Source organism: Onychomys torridus, chromosome 4 (assembly GCF_903995425.1).
Source record: "Onychomys torridus chromosome 4, mOncTor1.1, whole genome shotgun sequence".
Lineage (NCBI taxonomy): Eukaryota > Metazoa > Chordata > Mammalia > Rodentia > Cricetidae > Onychomys > Onychomys torridus.
Genome location: NC_050446.1, coordinates 92,987,222 through 93,007,762, shown reverse-complemented (window position 1 = coordinate 93,007,762; position 20,541 = coordinate 92,987,222). Strand labels below are relative to the sequence as shown.

The 20,541-nt window shown below is 46.6% G+C and overlaps 1 protein-coding gene across 1 annotated transcript; it reads right to left on the bottom strand.

Annotated features, from left to right (window-relative positions):
* Positions 1-942: 942 nt before the first annotated feature.
* Positions 943-15,150, bottom strand: Knstrn (kinetochore localized astrin (SPAG5) binding protein). The gene is made up of 9 exons (XM_036185343.1): positions 14,942-15,150; positions 14,747-14,838; positions 11,438-11,564; positions 10,410-10,457; positions 8,253-8,358; positions 8,000-8,093; positions 6,091-6,146; positions 3,628-3,702; positions 943-1,625 (listed from the first exon to the last, which is right to left on the bottom strand). The coding sequence occupies exons 1-9, from the start codon at positions 15,148-15,150 to the stop codon at positions 1,494-1,496; spliced, it is 939 nt and encodes a 312-aa protein (XP_036041236.1). The 3' UTR covers positions 943-1,493.
* Positions 15,151-20,541: the final 5,391 nt, after the last annotated feature.

Genomic DNA, 20,541 nt, shown 5'->3' with positions numbered 1-20,541 from the left:
CCTGTCTTGGGGAAAAAAAAAAACAAACCCACAACCCCCTCCCCCTCACCCCCCCTCGAAAACCAAAACCAAAACAAAGAATTATTAGTCTTCCCCTATTTACACTATTTATGACATAATCAACAATATGAGGTTGTTTTAGCCCTTTAAGAGTGGTGTGTGTGTGTGTGTGTGTGTGTGTGTGTGTGTGTGTGTTTGCTCAGTTGGTGGAAAAAGGCATGGAAGACAGGTTAAAAAAAAAACAAAATTCTTTTGCAACTCAGAACTCAGTATGAGTTCTGATAGACAAGCATAGAATAGGATACGTAAGACAGCTCAAGGTGATGGCGTGGGTCACCTGCTGCCATGATGGATCCTGCTGCTAGTGAGGGCCCTTTGATCACCTGCATGCATGAACAGAGCGTACTCCTGTGAGACTGCATGACTGCCCACTCCTCATCTGAACTCTGCATACCATTCAGGACTTCACCATAGGTGAAGTCATGGGTGCCAGACCATAGACCACAGGACCTGTGGGATGAGGCCCTGGTGGGCTGTGATAGACAAACTGCAGACATACACAGGACAAAGGCAGCAGCTGGCCACAAACACAGTGACTAGAGCAAGGCACACACTGCTACAAATGCAGAGCTAACAGTCCTGCAAGGCAAGGGGGCTTGTCACAAGCATCTGAGGGTGGGGAAAAACTACCCGGGGTAAATCAGGACCCCTGAACTTGCCCCAGTGCGCTCATCTATCTAGACTGAAGTGTTATTTAATCCCCCTCCATCCCTTTTCCTCGGTTTTTTTGAGATAGGATCTTTACAGCCTTGACTAGCCTCTAACTCAAGGCAATCCTCCTGCCTCAGCTTCCCACGTCCTATGATTATGGACATGAGCCACCACAGGCTAAAAAGGCTAGTTCACTCCTCAGTGTTAGTCAGAATAGCAGTATTCACAGAAGTGTTTATTTCAAAAGCAGTACTTAAAAAGCTCCAGGTAGTATTTATTTCAGGTAGGTGTTACTTTGCAGACCTCACCCCATTCATTAAAGCCAAAAAAACTTCAAGAATTTCAAATTCACAAATTAGCTCAACCAGATGGACAAAGAAGTGGACAGCATGGTTCTCAGTGACATCTCCCATACAGTACATGTGCTAACGTATGAAGGCTTTCTCCCCATGTTCCCAAGTAAAAGCCTCTAGAGTCTCCAAGGTGGCTGGTTTAACATCCTGGTTCTAAGGGTCGGTGCTCTGTTGCTCAGGAGGTGGAGTCAAGTTTCCAGGTCCCTCTCTTGCAGGCCTCCATCAGCAATTTGTGAGGCTCAGGTGAGCCGAGCAATCTGAAGGCGGAGCAGCATGCTTAAGGAGGAGCCCCACTCCAGCATATCTGCTCTTAGGATTTACTGCCACAGAAGGTCTTTCTGTATAAGGGATAGAGTCCTTGGAGACATCCTAAGTGGCTTCCTCTGGGAGTTTACCCCAGGAAGAAGTCGTCTGGCCACTTGCCTTATATTACATTTCTAAAAGCTGCTCCATCTCCTCCAGGACTATTGTGAAGTCATTAGCTTGGTCCTTACATAAGGTTTGCTGCTCCAGGAACCGGACTCTTTCTTCTTCTTTCAACTTCAACTTCACCTTCAAGGCCTGAAAGGGAAGGCGTTCCAAAGGAAAACCCACAACAAACTCTGGCCTCTCCGAAAGATGGCACCCGAACCAGAACATCACACTTGTGCTGTACAGAGGAAGACCACCCAACACCAGACATCGCATTCCTAACTTGGGATTTATCTATGCTGGCCTGGGGAATTTTTTCACTCCTATATTTAAACTAGAGCAATGAAAGCCCCCATGGTTTTCTAGGCAATCTAAAGCCGTCCGGCCCCAAGAATCTGTTTATTGTTAAGACAGGGTCTCACTTTATAGACCAGACTTCAAACGTAGAGATCCTCCTACCTCTGTGGTAAAAGGTGTGTGGCACCATGCCTGGCTTCTAAGGTTTTTTCTTTTTAATGTGTGTGTGTGTGTGTGTGTGTGTGTGTGTGTGTGTGTGTGTGTGTGTCTGTGTGTGTCTGTGTGTGTGTCCGTCCGTCCCTTGAGAGGAGAAAAAGTACATCAGATCCCTAGAGCTGGAGTTACGGAGTTAGGAGCTGCAGGAAGCAGAACCTGGGACCTCAGCAAGAGCGGCAAGCACTCTCACCTGCTGTGCCCTGGAATCTGGATGTCTTGCTCAGGTCTCTTGACATAAGCTTTCTAGCATGAATTTCACATAGTCTTAACTTTGAGCAGCCTACTGTGTGGACCACTGGAGCTGTGGAGAGCCCCGCTCCCTGCCATCCCTGGGAACATTTCTGAGTCCTCAGGCAAACAAAAAGAAAAAACTGTGAAGGAAAAGCATCCAAAACAGAAACCGATTCAGTCCAGACTCTGGGAATTTAGTTAACAGTGACACACCAGTGTTGGTTTTTCACTGGTGACCCTGTGTGAGGACAGTGTGAGGTGTTATCCTTAGGGGAATTGGGTTTTCTGTATTATCTGTGCAACTTTTCTATAAATCTAAAATAATTTTAAAATAGTTTATTCAAACAAACGAATAGGAGCCAAGCATGGGGGTGGGTGAAAGCTCTGTGGGTAAACATGCTTGCCATCAGGCCTGAGGACTGAGTTTGAGTCCCATGCTCTGTGGGTAAACATGCTTGCCATCAGGCCTGAGGACTGAGTTTGAGTCCCATGCTCTGTGGGTAAACATGCTTGCCATCAGGCCTGAGGACTGAGTTTGAGTCCCATGCTCTGTGGCATGTATGGACCACACACATTCAGACATACATACGTATACATACACTGCCACGTAACAAATAATATAAAGGCGGGGAACTGAGATGTCTCAGCAGTTGAATTCCCCTGTTCTTCCAGACAACTGGAGTTGTTTTTAGCACCTAGGTCAATCAGCTCACGACTGTCTATAACTCCAGCTCCAGGGGCTCTGAAGCTCTCTTATGTCTTCCATGGGTACCTATACAATATGTGACCTACATTCACACTGACACATACATGTAAATAAATGTTAAAAATAAAAATAATTTTAAAAAAAGAGCCAAACATGGGGACCCACATCCACAACCCAGCACTTAAGGGGCTGAGAGAGGAAGACTGCCCTGAGTTCAAGCCAATCCGGGATACACAGCAAGACTCTATCCAAAGAGCAGAAAAGAGCCGGGTGGTGGTGGTGCACACCTTTAAGTCCAGCATTGGGAGGCAGAGGCAGCAGCTGGATCTCTGTGAGTTCGAGGCCAGCCTGGTCTACAAAGTGAGCTCAAGGGCAGCCAAGGCTGTTACATAGAGAAACTTTGTCTCAAAACAAACAAAAAAAGAAAAGAAGGAAGGGCAATTGGAGAGAAGACTCAACAGTTAAATGGCTGCTCTTCCAGAGGACCCAGGTTCAGTTCCCAGGACCCAACATGGCAGCTCACAACTGCTGTAACTCCAGTTCCAGGGGATCCAATGCCCTCATCGGACCTCTGTGGGTACCTGTTTCTCATACATACTTACACTTAGGCAAAATAAACTAACCAAGAAGAAAAGTAGGACTAACTCCCCCCCATCTACAACTGCGGCATGACAGCATTGCCTTGGGGTGGGTCTGCCTTACCTGTAACTCCTCCATCTGCTTCTTGGCAGTTTCATTGAAAACCTTCAGTTCATCTTGCAGAGTTTCTAACAGCAGCTGAAAGGAAAGCAGAATACATAGAGAGTTGAGCCTGGTGTGGTGGTACAAGCCTTAATCCCACACCTGGGAGGCAGAGACAGAGGAAGATCTCTCAGTTCAAGGCCAGCCTAGTCTATACAGTGAGTTCCAGGATAGTGGGGACTATGTAGTGAGACCCCATTTCAAAAGTTAGGGGCAGGGGAGAGAGGGAGACAGACAAAGAGACAGAGAGGAATGAATTAGATGGTGGCTACCATCCTTTCACGACAGGTACTGAGCACTGACTGCACATTCCAGGATCTCCACTGGTCCCCTTTAAGGAACCCAGGCCACCAATGAGCCAGATTCTGAATGGGTGCTGCTCTTGAGAATTGTTCCTCTATACCATAGACTCCTTTATCTAAAATTCCCTATGCCCTATTCAGTATCTCTTCATTTAACCAGGTACTTTCAACAGTCCACACTGAAGAAGCTTGCTTTCTTACTACAGGTTCCTTCCTTGAGATATCAAATTTATCTACTACAATGTGCTCTGTGCTGCATGGACCTTAGGAGCAAATCACCTCAGACTCAGAGGGAAGCCAGAGGTGGCTTTCTCAGATGGCACTGTGACAACCGATCTTCCTGGGAAGAGACCAGACAAGTTTGGAAGTCTTTATGCCCAAATAAACTACCTTCCTTAGGGAAGGAACCAAAAGGAAATTATGAATTCAAACAGGCTAGACCTAGGCATTATAGAGTTCTCAGCAAGGGAATAGGAGAGCATCTGATGAAGTGTAGAAGGTCTTTATACAAGTTCTCCTTATAAAAGGTTTTTATGTGTGCACACATGTGCATGTGTGGTGTGTTTGAAGTGCTGGAATCAGCCTTAAATGTCTGCATACTCAGTAAGCACCCCACCAGTGAGCTATGTCCCCAGATTCCTGTTATGTGGGTTGGTATGTGTGTGGTGTATATTTGTATTCCTGTGGCATATGCACACCCACATGCAGTTACAAATGCTTGTGGAGGCCAGAGATTGACATCAGATATCTTCTTTGCTTTCCACCTTCAAAATTTATTCTTATTATCATTTATTATTATGTGTGTGCATGCCACAGAATGTATGTAGAGGTCATGAGTCAACTCTATGGAGGGAGTTCTCTTCATCCACCTTTCCCTTCCAGAGGCCAAACTCAAATGATGATGTTTGCACAGCAAGGACCTTAATCCACTGAGCAGCCTTCCCTCATCTTTTCTAAGAACATTTATTTATTTAATAAGCATGTGAGCACTATGGTATGTGTGTGGAGACTGGATAGCAACTTAGGGGAACTGGTTTTCCTCCATCATGTGGGTTCTGGGGGTCTATCTTGGGCTCTGAGGCTCGTAGCAAGCACCTTGACCTACTGAGCCACCTCAACGGCTCTCCACTTTTTAAAAAAAGATTTATTTACATGTGGGGAGGTCAGAGGACAAACTGAAAGAGCCCAGGTCATCGGGCTCGACAGGGCACACCCTTCCCTGCTAGCCCATCTCACAGGTCTAGCTCCACTCTGTTTTTGAGACAGGGTCTCTGTGAAGGACGATGAGCTCCAGAGATCCACCTGTTTCCACTCATCCACCAGCCAGCTTTCCATGAGTGCTGAGGACCTGAACTCGGGTCCTCATGCTTGTGTGGCAGGCCCTTTCCTGACTGAGCCCTCTCTTTAGCCCCATTCTGTGTTTTAGTATGTCTTCAGTTCAGGGTCCCTTATATATACCTGTGAGGATAAAACCACCTTTCATGTAAAATATGCTGTAAGTACACATTCCATTTCTCCTGTCTACTATTTTTTTTTTTTTTTAAGCTGAGGATCGAACCCAGGGCTTTGCACTTGCTAGGCAAATGTTCTACCACTGAGCTAAATCCCCAACCCCTCCCCTGTCTACTATTATGGACAACCTAAGCAAGCATCTTAAAATTTGCAGAGCACCAGCCTGACTCCATCTTAAGATTAAAAGCCATCTTGCTACAAGATCAAAGTAAGTTCATTCCTGCTTTGGGTACAACTTGGTTTGACCAGGTCTTGACTCATTGTCTGGAATCTGACACTTCCACACCCTATACCCTGACCTCCACTGATAAGATGTTCTGCCAAATAATTTTGAAATGTTCAGCCAAGTTCCTATGTAACCAAAATTTTTCTGGAAATTCCCCAGCCCTTGAAACCCCCTAGTCTTGCAGTTTTTTGGCTATATGAACCCCACTGTCTTCTATGTTCAATGCTATTTTCTCAAACCCTCCTTTAGAGAGACAGCTCTGTCTGACAGAAAATAAAACGTGCTTAATTGGACCAAGGACTCTGGTAATGTATTTACTCTCCTTTAGTGGGAGCTACACTGGGCCCTGGCTGAGGGCCTGCCCATCCACACTCTTTTCCTCACCATGGAGTCCGTGTGATCTGTAGCAGGTTCCCGCTGTGATGCCTGGGTCTCGTTGCCTAGAAACAGATACATACAACAAAGTCAGCCTCCCATGAGAACCACACCTTATCCATAGGGAATAGCCTCCAAGGACAGAACATGCATATTTCTGAGGGATGCTTCTCAAATGCCTGTTCCTGAAAGCTCTCTCTTGACCATGTCTCCACCGCCTGCCCTCAGAGCTGCATTTTCTCCAGAGCTGTCTCTCTGGACGTGCAAATGGCCACAGTCTGTTCTGTTCTGCTTCTCTCTGGAGAAACTTTCTCCGGAGGAAATGCATGTGTTTGTTACAATATACAAACTACTCTAAAACTCTTTCAGGCCATAAAAGTCATTATCTTTGGTACCTGTGGTGGGTGAGAAGGCCCTATAGGCTCATATGTTTGGGTGCTTAGTCACTAGAGAGCGGCACTATTTGAGAAGGATTAGGAGGCAAGGTCTTGTTGGAGGAAGTGTGCCACTGGAGTGGGCTTTGAGGTTTCAAAAGCCCATGCCAGGCCCAGTCTCTCTCTCTCTGCCTATGGATCACCATGTAGTGCTCAGCTACTGCTCCACTGCCTGCCTGCATGCCATCATCCTTCCAACCATGATGGGGACTTAGTCTCTGAAACTGTAAGCAAGCCCCAATGGAATACTTCCTTTTATAAAAAGACTTGCCTTAGCCATAGTGTCTCATCGCAATAGAACAGTGACTGAGACAGTGTGTGTGTTCATACAGTAAAAATAGTGGGCTAGGTGTGGCATTCTCTGCCTTTAACTCCAGCACCCAGGAGGCTGAGGCAGGAAGAGTCAATGTTCAAAGTCTGCCCGGGTTACCTACTAAGGCCTTATCTTAAAGGCTTTGCTTCCCCCTAAAAACCTATTCTAGTACCAGGGGATTCAATATCTTCTTCTGGACTCTGAGGACAACAGGTCTGCATGGGGTGCACATATGTATACATGTAGGCAAAACAGTTTTTATATATATATATAAAATAAAATCTTAAAGAAAAACATGGCTGGGCAGTGGTGGCACATGCCTTTAATCCCAGCATTTGGGAGGCAGAAGCAGGCGATCTCTGTGAGTTCAAGGCCAGCCTGGGTTACAAATCAAGTTCCAGAAAAACCTTGTTTCGAAAAACAAAGGAAGGAAGGAAGGAAGGAAGGAAGGAAGGAAGGAAGGAAGGAAGGAAGAAAAAGAAAGAAAAGAAAAACAAAAAACTCCCCCAAATGTCCTATACCCCCAACAGCTCCTAAAACTGGGTCTGGGGGTGTAACAAATGCTGGCACGTGGCAGGCCCTGGGTTTCACCTCCAGCACAGTCAGCATCCCTTAATTCAAAGAGGCCCAAGTCCCTGTCCTGGGCAGTCTCTGGTTCTTCAGTACAGCTTGAGGCTATCTCACAGTCTTTGGACAAATTCTCTCCTTGGCGGGGGCAGGGAGGGGAGAGAATAGAGCCCAGGGTCCTCCACATCCTAACCACACACCCGTTCACTGAGCTACCCTACCCAGGAGTCACATGGCAGGCAGGCACTGTGAAGAAGCCAACTCAGGAACCACTGAGACAGAATTTGCCCTCCTGCCACCTAAGCAAGTTACCTTGTGAGCTCTACTGCCCTGGAAAGAGACACATGCTTCTGGTCTCTGCAAGCTCATACCCGCTGGCACCGAATGTGTGAATCAGTGCTCAGCTAAGAGAGAGAAAGAAGTGTCTCTCTACAGTCACCTGAAATTCTACCTGTCGGGCAGAAATGGACATTTCCCAAGAACATCAGGAAATACTCAAAAACCTTTAGGGCTTGGCTAAGCACCTCCTGCACCCACAGGGCAAAGATCCCATGCTGCCAACGGAGCCCTGGGAAGGGTACCCATAGCGTGTGCCGCCTCTCACCTGGGTTGAGGCCTTTGCTCTCCAGAATTGCTAAGCAGTTATCCTGAAACTTCTCGAGGAGCTCTACCTTCTGTGTCAGGTCCTTCAGCTCTCCCTACCGAGCAGCAACAGACAAATCAGAGCCCGCCTGCGAGTGGGAGGACTTCCTGGCTTGCACTCCGCAGTGCTGGGCTTGCTCCCACCCAGCAGGAGGAGTCCACCTGGTCGTCCAGGGGCCGCCGGTGAGTCAGGACTCACCCGGTGGGCTTCTTACCTGAGTCTCCATCAGCTTCTGGTGCAGCTGCTTGTTGACGGCCTCCAGGAGCTGGTTCTTATCCCTCAATTCCTCCTCTGGTTTTTGCTTACTCAACGGTTTGTAGCTAAGACAAAAGTTGTAGTGATATGCTGGGGTGGAGGGTTTAGGAGTACCTGCTCCTGAGTTATTCAAACGGTTCCAATCCTGGCTTCCTGACAGTGGCCTGTAACCTGAAGCTCTGCTTCCTCATGTCTAGAATTAAGACAATACCTCCCTTTCATAACATTACTGTAAGACTGAGAACCCATGGACGATGCTTAGTATCTGCTGGCACATGGCAAACGTAATCAACAGCTGTCATCCTTAATATTAAATCTTCACTCTGAAGGTCCTGAGTTTTCAAAAAATGTGCGTGCGTGCACACGGCATGTATATATGTGCATGCACATGCAGAGGCCAGCGCAGGACTTGAGGAATCTTCCCCTACTGCTCTCCATTTCGCTCCCTTGAGACAGGATCTCTTTCTGAATCTGAATCTCACCTAGACCACCAACCAGTAAGTTCCCAGGATCTACCTGCTTCCCTCCTAATGCTGCAGCTAAAGGCAGGTGTGGCCATGCCCAGGCGGGGGTCCTAATGAAGCCCTCACACTTGCATACCAAGCATCCTCCCCTCACTCCCTGAGCGACCTCCCCAGCCCTGAAACTGTGTGTGTGGGGGAGTATGATTTTTTTAAATAGAGTTTCCCCTATGTCTTAGTCAGGTTTCTATTGCTGTGATGAAACACCATGGCCAAAAGCACTTTGGGGAGGAGAGGGTTTTTTGGGCTTATACGTCCAAATCCATAGTAACTGGAGGAAGTCAGGCCAGGAACTCAAACAGGGCAGGAGCCTGGAGGCAGGAGCTGATGCAGAGGCCATGGAGGAGAGCTGATTACAAGGCTTGCTCTGCCTGCTTCCTTATAGAACCCAGGACCTCCAGCCCAGGGACAGTCCCACTCACAATGGGCTGGGCCCTCCTCCATTGATCACTAGTTAAGAAAAAGCTCTACAGGTTTGTCTGCAGCCCAATCTGACAGAGGCATTTTTTTTTTTTTTTCAGTTGAGACTCCCTCCTCCCCAGTGGCTCTAGCTTGTGTTGTTGATGTAAAACTAGCCAGCACACCCTACAACCTGGTTGGCCTGGAATGTAGCCCAGGAAGACTTTGAACTTGTGGCAACCATGTCCTCAGCTTTCCAAGTACTTCTATTATACATCTAGCAAGAAGCTGTTTTTCGGGGAGGAGTGTTGCAGGATATCTGATCACACTGTGAACCCCGAGATTGCGTGATTTACTGGAAAAACCCGTTTCTCGTTGTGGTGTGGCTCAGCCCTAGCACACACCTTTAATCCAGAGCTTTCTGCTTGAATATTGTAAACAGGACTAAATCAAGTCAACCATGGGTCAAGAGCATGCAACCAGTTGACAGGAAGTGAATGTAGGATTATTAGGAAAAACCGTAGATTAAAAGGAGTCAGAAGGACGGATAGACGCACACACAGGAAGCAGAAGGAAGGGACATTGAGTTTGAGTTTTTGTTTGTGATGGAATTGGAGAAGAGGGATCTTTTCAGGAAGGCGGAGGAGGAGGAAGGTCAGCTGGGTGTTTTCTCTGCCTCTCTGAGCTAGCAGGCTTTCACTCCAGCATCTGGCCCCCAAGTCTTTATTGGTAAAATCAAACAATTGAGATTTTGATAAAAACATCAGAGAGGGGACTGTCGAGATGGTTCAGTGGTTAAGAGCATGCACTGTTCTTCCAGAAGACCCAAGTTCAGTTTCTAGCACCCACATCAGGTAGTTCACAACTGCCTATGATTCCAACTCCAGAGGGGATCTGACGCTCTCCAGGCACCCATATTTGCATATATATATATATATATATTCAGAATTAAAAAGTAAAAAAAGTAATTTTTAAAAAAGAAGCTTTTGGGTTTCCTGTTAAGACCACTGATCAAGACGATGGTACCACTGATCCTTGCCCTAATGCTGGTTTTTACACCTCGCTGTGTCTTACCCCCCAAATTCCACTCCGGCCTATGGCATGGTACCCAGACTTAAAAACATCCAGCCAGCCTAGCGTGCCTGTCCTCTGCATCCACACTCGTGTCTCCACCCTCGCAATCCAACCAGCCTCACCTCTTCTTGATGCTCTTCCTGCTGGTGGTCTCTGCAGCTCTCACTTGCCTAAGGAAGCAGAATCAAAGCTGATCACAGTGCTAGGTGCTAGGACTAAGGTGCAACGGGGGGCTTGGCTTCACTGCTGTTTTGAAACAGGGTTAGGACTCCCAATCCTCCTGCCTCAGCCTCTCCAGTTCTGGGATTACAGGTGTATGCTCCCATACCTGGCTTGCGAGATTCGAGTTTCAGAGGAAAGAACCAGAGCACACCCAAGTACACAGGCCGAGGGCCCAAAGGCCCGTTCACGTTGTGGCATAGGATTCGTACAACAGCCAGGTGCTGCGGCTGGCGCAGTCTGAGCGGTGTGGCAGAGGAAGTCTGGCTTTCTCAGAACCCTTCTGTGTCTCTTCAGAAAGAGCAACAGAGGGTCCTCACGAACAGTCCAGGAGCCCCATTTTGTTTGTATGGGGCAAGCCCTCCCATATTCTACTTTTCTCTTTTAGAGTTGTTTCTTTTTTTTTGAGGGAGTGTTTTGAGACAGTCTCACTCTGTAGCTCTGGCTGTCCTGGAACTCACTCTGCAGACCAGGCTGGTCTCAAACTCAAGAGAGCCAACTGCCTCTGCCTTCCAAGGGCTGGGATTACGGTGTGCACCACTACACCCAGCTTTAGTGTTTTTAATATGGGTATTTTGTCTACAGGTATCCATGTGCATCAAATATGGCCTGGTATCAAAAGAAGTCAGAAGAGGACATTGGATCCCCTAGAACTGGGTTAGGGGGGGGTTGTGAGCTACCATGTGGGTGCTGGGAATTGAACTAGGGTCCTCTACACGAGCAATGAATACTGAGCCATCTCCTCAGGCTCTGTTCTTAAACTTTTGGTGCTCAGCAGTGTCTAGAAAGATTAATCTCTCCCTGCCCCTCCTCCTCTCTGCTGGAGAGTCAACCCGGGCCCTTGAACATACAAGGCAAGCACTCTGTCCCTGAGTTCCATCCCCTAGCTCTAGCAAGATGTTCTGTCCAGATGCCAACAATTTGCTCTTACCCATTCTCTCGTCTTGCTTTGGTGACCTTTGTAACATCAGGATCTGAACCTCCTGGATGAAGATGTCTAAACACATCAGCTTCTTTGGACTTAACAGGTAGCTTAGAAGTAGCACGAGTTTGTGCATCTGAAAGGGAAGACATGAGTGAACTCCAGCAGCTGCCTCCCTACGCCACACAGAGCCTCCTTACCAGCTATATCATAAGCCCTTATTTTCATTATAGGAATAGAAGTTGTTTCCAAAGAAAGACTATGCTAATTGGCTTTAGAAACTAAGATTCTTTTCTATTTTTTTGACAGTACAGTTCTTACTTTCTATCTCCTGAGTGGCCTTGAACTCGATATGTAGAGACTGTTCCTGACTTACAATGATACTCCTGGCTCTGCCTCCAAATGCTAGGATTGCAGGTGCACACCAGTGCACAGCTTCAGAATCCATTACAAGTGATTGCTCAGTGTACCTGACGACACATTGAACTGACAGGCGAGAGGTATGTGAATCTGGAGGTCTATACAAGCAAAGAGCTGGAGGAAAGGCCGAGTTAGTGGGGAACGCAGCTGGAACTGACGTCTCAAGGCTCCCACACCCAGTCTCCCCAGACGACACCTAGCTGCTTTCTCCTAGGTGTTGTGTTGCTTACTTTCACCAAAATGTCTTCCCAACAACATGGAGACATCTTTATGTCCTGGTGTCTAGTAAAGATCTGGCATAAGACCAAAGTTCAAGAACCAACAAGCGGAATAGATGGACACATCAGCTATATAGCTTAAGTGCCCTGTTCCTGTGAATGATCTCCTCTCCCCTATGCCAGGCTCTTGCCCTTCTGCAGTGCTTTTACTTTGTTGGGCCCTTAGTAAACTGAAGAGGTTCCTATTCCTGCTAATCTCCTTACCGGGCCAGGCTGGGTACTCATCCATCTCCACCATACAAGCCATTTAGCACACATGTCATACTGGTATTCACATGCTACAGCACCTTTCATGCCCACCCCTAAGCTTTGCTATTTCTTTCCAGCTAAGGGTTTTCTAGATTATACTAACTTGACTCTGTTCACAGTAAAATGGCTCCTTTAAGCTGGATCTGGGTTAAAAGCCACAGTAATTAAATAATTAAGTTGAAGAAATGAGGTATAAAGTGCTAGATCATATTGTATTTGATAAAAATGTTATTCAAATAACTTGCTGCACAATAATTTGAAGTAAGTATATAATTCCTCAGGCTAACACATTTTGTTTATAGGTACAACTTACAGGGCACCAGAACTCTAGTTTCAATATTCATAACAGTATGCAAATATAAATGGAGGTATCTTTCAGAAAAAAGGTTACTTTGTGCTACTATCTTGTCTTATCTCAAATAGTAGTAAGTTAAACACAATAATAAATCTAGTCCATGTAAAAGAGTTCATAGGAAATTGAAAAAAAAAAAAACCAAACTCAATTGTAATTAGCTCCAACAATCTGTTTTTGCTGAGCCCTGAAGATTGCACTGTAGGAAAACAAGTCAGTAGAATTTAACAAAGATTGTCTCCTAGAAAGGAGGCACAAGGAGAATTAGATGGCCGATGTAAAGAAGAACATTTGTCAAACTTGTTGGTTCAAACTCCTCTCCGAAAGGTCTTGCGGAGGATAAGTGTGCACCAAACCCAGTTTCAATTTCTAGCATTCTGTTTCTCCTTTGTAGGTGAAGACAGCCTAAAATCCTTAGAACTGTTGCAGTACATGTGATCATGAAGCTAGGATAGCTCTTACAAGTGGAGAGATGAAAACTTGGGGTTTGCCTAGGACGGCTGGTCACTGTGCGGGAGTGGGCAAGGCCTCGGAGGTCTGCGAGTCCTGGCTCTGAGCCGTGCCTCTGCTTAGAAGGAGGTTTTGAGGAAAACGGGGCAAAGAGAATCACCCTTTAAACCTGGTAGAAAAGCCTATTTTACTTCAGAGACCAATCCTGCCTACCAATGCGCTTCAGTCAGCTGCACGGAATTATCTGGAAAGCGATGGTGAAAGGCTGCTCTGAAATCCCTCACAACAGCTGCGGGGTGCCAGGGCCATCATCTATGCTATAATCTTTACATTAGGCAGTACAACCACTACAGACCCCACCAGATGACTTTCAACCACAAGAGAATCAACACAGACCAAGACGGAAAGGCAACTACAAATTGTTATATCAGTCATGCCTCCGTCCTTTCAAGGCTGTCGGTAACTCTGGCTAGGACGGGTTCTCTCTTACTCTACTCATAGGGACAGTGTGCTCAGGAGAGCCACTGTGCACCTGTGAATGGGAGCAGGGATCCTGGCGCTTTTTCCCACTCCCCTGCTCCTCAAACGATTCTCTTACCTGACAGCAAACCCACACCTGCAAGACAACCAACCCTAATCTGGAAACAAATAGAATAATTGCTTAAAAAGCAATTTCTAGGGCTGATGAGATGGCTCAGTAGTTAAAAGGGAGAAGAGCTTCTCTTCCAAGAGGACTGGAGTTTGATTCCATGACCCACATCACATGGCTCACCACTTGCCTTTAACTCCAGCTCCAGGGATTCAGGACCCCTGACCTCCCTTGGGCACCTTATATGCACACCCCCCACCCCCAATTTTTAAAAAACAATGTCTTTAAAACAGAATTCTAGAGAGGCAGGGGGCAGTAACCCTGCAATCACAGCATGCAGGGCTAGAAGTAAGAAGATCGTGGCAAGTTAATGTTACGCAGGGCTACATAGTGAAAACCTAGCTTTAAAAAGGGAATAAGGCCGGATGGTGGTGGCGCACACCTTTAATCCCAGCACTCAGGAGGCAGAGGCAGGTGGATCTCTGTGAGTTCGAGGTCAGCCTGGGCTACCAAGTGAGTTCCAGAAAAAGGCTCCAAAGCTACAGAGAAACCCTGTCTCGAAAAACCAAAAAAAAAAAAAAAAAAAAAAAAGGAAAAAGAAAGGGTGAGGCCAGGCACTGGGCATGGTGGCACATGCCTTTAATTCCAGTACCCAGGAGGCAGAGGCGGTGTCTCCGTGAGTTCGAGGCCAGCCTACATAACGACTTCCCCCACCATCACTACATTATACAAAAAAGCTACTACTAAACAATAACCAACAATTCGGATCTAACTGGAAAACGCAGAAGGGGGTGGGGCCAGGGATAGGAACAGGGACTGTTTCTCAAATTTGCTCGTCATAAGCATACACAGCCTAGTTTGGGGTGAGGCGCAGGCAGGCGTCAGAGCTCACCGAACGCCGCCTGAACATACACAGATTTCGATCCTCTACTCCTAGCATAGTCCACGGAGCCCGGGCTGGTGGCGGTGTGAACACCCACCTGCGGGCAGGCCGCCGATCGGCATCGAGTAGGGCTGCGCGTCGCACACCGTCTTAGCACTGGCCATCATAGCCAGGTGGCTCGGCTGGACCCTTGAAGGTGCAATGGATTATTAGCCGCGCCGGGACCCCGCCACGCCAGCCGGCCCGTCCGTCCGCCCGCACGCAACCCAGCCCGGGGCCCGCAGAGCCGAACCCCTGCGCCAGCTCTTCCGGCTCGCTGTCCTCTTCGTTTCCTTTCAAAAGATGCTCGGCAGCAACCGCCCAGCCCTCCGCAGAGCCTGCCGCCACGCTTTCAAAAGGAAACTTCCGGGGGCTGGGCGGGAGGGGGCGTGGCTCCGTGTCTGCAGGCCGCCCTGTTGTACGGAAGACTGTCTCCTGCACCACGGCCTCGGGAGCCGCCATGCTGTACGGAAGGTTCCAGCCGGGCTGCCCGGACCCGCGGGTCACCACGCGGCCAGGGACGCACTGAGCAGGCTTGAATGGGGCTAGGGAGCCACTGTGTCACATTCCTGGCTGAAGGCGGAAACGTGAACTCTCTTAGCGTCCAAGTCACAATCCTCTTTATTTGTTTTTGATTGTTAAGGATCCTGCCAGGAGTACAGGTGACCTGAATAAAAACTACCGGATAGTGGGAGAACAATGACAGAACCTACTTGAAGGACGCCAGTGGGCTGAGATACATAACAAACCCACATCCAGATTTAATTAGAAGTAGAAGTTACTCCTACAAAACAAAGCGGAGTTCTCATTAAAAACACACATACTGAAGGAGCAGCAGCCATGTATACTAAGAGGGTAGATGGGTTAGGGGAGCAAATATCAGGACTAACTTCAGTTCTGCCGCCTTGGAGTTTACAATCTAGGAAAGACACTAAACAGAAAACTGCAAATACATATTTACCATCGATGGTAAGACAATGAAGGAAAACCACAAAATGCTATGAGAGAGAAAAGCCAGGAATTTGTTTAAAATTGGGGAAAACTGTTTAAATTGGGAAGATTGAGGCCCTGATGGTTCACAGCTGTAATTACAGAACTCAGGAGGCTGTTGCTGCGGAAGTGTTCTGTTTTCAAGGTCAGCCTGGGCTACATGGTGAATTCCAGGCCAGTAGGAGCTACAGCACAGTGAAATCTTGTCTAAATATAGATTTAGTGTAGGTGGACTTTTCTGTCTTACAGCCACTTCCCACAGAGACTTAACATTAATTACAAATACTCAGCTGTTAGCTCAGGCTTGCTTTTTAACTAGCTCTTAAAACTTAAATCAACCCATTTCTATTCATCTATGTGCTGCCTGAGGCTCGTTTTGAGACTCTGACCAGCACCCTCCATGTCTGGCTCTCCTGCCCAATCTCTTCCTGCCGAGCTACAGGCCAGTCAGCTCTTTAATAATCAATGAGAGTAATACATATTTACAGTGTACAAAGATTGTTCCACAACAATTTAGGTGAGTTTGATTTGGGAAAGATGAGAGTTAGTTAATCTCATGAACATTGAGAAGGGCAAAGCTCTAAGGTAGAAATGAGTTTTTCTCTTAATGGAACTAAGAGATAGGAGAAATGTACAGATAAAACTGGGGGGTAAGAAAGTGGGCCGGGAGGTGGTGGTGGTGCACTCTGAAGATGTGTCTTTATGAAGGTGCCTTCTGATTGGTTGAATAAAGAGCTAAATGGCCAGTAGCTGGGCAGGAAGTATAGATGAGACTTCTAGGCAAAGAGAGGACTCTGGGAAGAAGAGAGGCAGACTGAGTTGGACACACAGAATGGGAGAGAGGTAAAAGCCACATGGTAGAATGTAGATTAATAAATATGGATTAATTTGAGGTATAAGAGCTAGTTAGGAACAAGCCTAAGCTATAGGCTGAGCTTTCATAATTAATAATAACTCTCTGTGTCATTATTTGGGGTTGGTGGCAGAAAAGAAATTGTCTATACCACATAACAGTGCTGCTGAAGGTTTTCTTTTGCTTTTGAGGTCTGGCTTCATATAGCCCAGGCTGGACTTGAACACCTGATCCTCTGTTGTAGAATATTTTGTTTGTGTTCTGACAAATAAAGGTTGTCTGGAGATCAGAGGGCAGAGCTAGCCACTAGATAACCATAGAGGCCAGGCCCGGGTGGCTCACACCTTTAATCCCAGCATTTGGGAGGAGGAAGTAGGAAGCTCAGGAGTTTAAGGCCACCCTGAGCTACACGAGATTGAACCAGTCTAAAAGAGAAACAGAGCCAGTCAGTGGTGGCACATGCCTTTAATCCCAGTACTCCCGGACAGGAATATAAAGGTGGGTAGGGATAGGATTGCCCCCATTTAGTCTGAAGATTCGTAGAGACTGTATTCCCCCATTTGGTCTGAGATTTCAGAGAGGTAAGAAGTTTCTGGTGGCTGGCTGGCTGCTTTCACCCTCGGTAGCTGACTCTGGGTTTTTATTGTTAAGACTAATTAGGATCATGCTACAATCCTCCTGCCTCTACTGCCCAAGTACTGGTATTACAAACATGTGTCACCTTGCCTGGCCCAAAATAAATTTTAAAAATGATAAACTACAGAGCCTGGTGACTCATGCCCATAATTATAGCACTTGAGAGGTGAAGGCCAGAGGGTTACTTCATGTTCAAGGTCAGTGTTGGCTGCGTAATGAATTTTCTAGGCCAATGTCTTAGGATTTCTATTGCTGTGATGAAACACCATGACCAAAGGCAACTTGGAGGTAAAATGATTTATTTCAGTTACACTTCCATATCACAGTTCATCATTGAAGGCAATCTGTTGTGGGATATTTGTACACTATGTGAAGATGTATTGCTGTGGTTGGTGTAATAAAAAGCTGAACGGCCATTGGCTAGGCACGAGGTAGAGGCGGGATTTCCTGGGAGATAAAGAAAGAGAAGGGGGAAATCTAGGCACGAAGGAGATGCCAGGAGACATGGAGAAGAAACAGGAGGTACAAGATGGGAGAGACTGCTACAGCAGTCAGAGCAGGAGCTCAAGGTAGGGTAGGAACCTAGATACAGAGGCCATGGAGGAGTGCTGCCTCCTGGTGTGCTCCTCATGGCTTGTTCAGCTGTAGGTGGATTTTCCTTTGGGCTGCCAGCTCACAAAAAACAACATGGAGACTTCTTTTTGTTGTTGTTGTTGTTGTTTTTTGTTTGTTTGTTTTGTTTTTTGAGATAGGGTTTCTCTGTAGCTTTGGAGCCTGTCCTGGACTAGCTCTGTAGACCAGGCTGGACTCAAACTCACAGAGATTTGCCTGCCTCTGCCTCCCGAGTGCTGGGATTACAGGCGTGCGCCACCACCGCCCAGCTGGAGACTTCTTATTAATTATGAATGCTCAGCCTATAGCTTAGGCTTGTTCCACTAGCTCTAATAACCTAAATTAATCCGTTTATATTAATCTATATTTTGTCTTGTGACTTTTTACCTCTCTTCTATCTTGTACCTCCTGTTTCCTCTCTGTGTCCTCTAGTGTCTCTCCCACACCTTGATTCATCTCTCCGTCTTTCTCTGCTTGGAAGTCCTGCCTAATCTCTTCCTGCCTAGCTATTGGTCATTCAGCTCTTTATTAAACCAATCAGAAGATACCTTGGCAAAGATATATCTTCACAGTGTACAAAAAGATTGTTCCACAGCACTCAGCCTGCTTTCTTACAATACCCAGGACCACCAGCCCATAAGTGACTCCACCCACAATGGGCTGGGCCCTCCCCCATCTGCCTACAGCCTGATCTTAGGGAGGCATTTTCCCAGCTGAGGCTCCCTCCTCTCAGAGGACTCTAGCTTGTGTCAAACTGACATAAAACTAGGCTGCACAGCTAGACAGGATGAGTCCTTGTCTTGAAAAATAATTTTAAAGGCCAGTGAGATGGCTCAGTGAGTAAAGACACCTGTCTGCAAGCCTGACAACGTGAATTCAACGCCCTGGACCCACATTGCAGAGAATGGCTGCCAAGTCCTCTTCTCCCACACAAGTGCACTTAGAGAGATCCACCTGTACCCTCTGGCTTGTTTTTAGTTGACGGCCAGGTTTTGTTTGTCTGTTTAAGACAAGGTATTTCACTACTAATGGGGCCCGGTGGTTGAATTACTTGAATGATGCCATCACCTGCTCTGTCCTAAGAGCTAGAACTAAAGGTGTGTGCCATCATTTCTGGCTCTTGTCTTTAGGTCTTTCTTCTTATTTATTTGGTGGTGTAGTACATATTTTGTATGATTTTATGCATTCCTATATTTTTCTCGATGTTCTGTTTGTATACTTTGTTATTGTGTCCTCATGGGTGGGGACTAGAATCCAGATCTTTGATTATGCCAGGCAAGTGTTCTACTTAACTACATCCTCAGCCCCTATTGTCATTTGTACAGATACAACTATGCCACACCGTACACACACACACACACACACACACTGCATTTTCTAAACTGTTGATTTTATCCACTGATTTTTTTTTCCAATCACAAACATCTTAGTTTCCACAACCACCAGTTTAAGGTGGATATTTTTATCCACTCCAAATCTCTGCTTACAACATATGGAAGAGAACTGTAATAACCACTTGTCTTGGTCTAATTATCACTTACATGTCAATTTGGGCTTCATTTCTATTGATTTTTCCTTTGGGATAGGTAATTTTTGTCTTGTTGGTAATTGTTTTTCTAGAGACTCCAGACATTGTGATTTTGTGTTTTGTGGGGCTGGTTATTTTTGGATTTATATAAATATTCTTGAGCTTTTCTGAGATGCATTTAGTTGCTTAATGAGAGTTTTCTCTCTCCTAGTCTGTTTTAAGATTTGGTAGCATAGAACTGAGGGTGTAGCTCAGTGGTAGAGTATGAGCTTAGAATGTGTGAGGTTGAGGGCTGGAGAGAAGGTTCCACCGTTAATAGAGCATTTGACTCTTCTAGAATACCCAAGCTCCTAGCACCAATATGGGGAGGCTTACAGCTGCCTGTAACCTCAGCTCCAAGAGGTCTGACATGCTCCTCTGGACCAGGGGACCTCACACAGATGTGCACATACAGACAAACATATAGACATACAGACACAGAATTTAAAAGATAATAAAATAAAGAAAACAATAACAGCAAAAAAGAATGTGTAGAGTCTTGTATTCAGCCCCAAACACCAAATAGAGAGGAAGGGCCGGGTGAGATGGGGAGATCTTTAATCCCAGCACTGGGAAGGCTGGGGCAGGTTGGTCTCTTATGAATTTGAGGCCAGCCTGTTCTACATAGTAGCTTCCAGACCAGTCAAGGCTACATAGTGAGACTCTTGGGTGGAGAGAGAGAGAGATGTAAGAGTTGGGTGGAACTGAGCTGTGTGTAAGCCAGGCCTAAGGACCCTTCCCCACAGCTGAGGGAGTTTTCCATCTGGCTGGTGGGAACACACGCCACTCAGGGCTTATGTGAGTAGTAGCATCTTCATTATTTTTGGTGGGTTTGTCCTTGGATTTGAATAGTTTCCTCCATCTTAGATGAGGGTCTGTGGCTGACTGAACACTCCAGAAGCTGGAGGATGACATTTTTGAGGCCCCAGAATTCTCTCTTTGTACTCTCCAGTATTGTGTTCTAAGTGCTACCCACTTGGCTCCCCAAACTCTGAACTGGTACCCAAGGCTCCACAGTCCTTGTGGCTTTGTCCAGGCTCCCCCTCCCTGTTGCACCCCTGGAATCTCAGCAGTAAACTGGGGTGCTTTCGGGCCTGGCCTTACTTGTTTCTTATCTGTCAGGGATCACTGGTCTTTGTGGTCTGATGTCCAGGGTTGTGAATTCTACCATTTTCTGGCTTTTGCTGTTGGGTTG

Coding starts and splice junctions, on each gene's coding strand:
- Knstrn (XM_036185343.1), bottom strand. CDS start 15,150: ATGGCGGCTCCCGAGGCCGTGGTGCAGGAGACAGTCTTCCGTACAACA. Junction 8,359..10,409: donor AGGAAGAGCATCAAGAAGAG/GTGAGGCTGGTT, acceptor CTTTTGTCTTAG/CTACAAACCGTTGAGTAAGC. Junction 8,094..8,252: donor AGAAGCTGATGGAGACTCAG/GTAAGAAGCCCA, acceptor GCTGCTCGGTAG/GGAGAGCTGAAGGACCTGAC.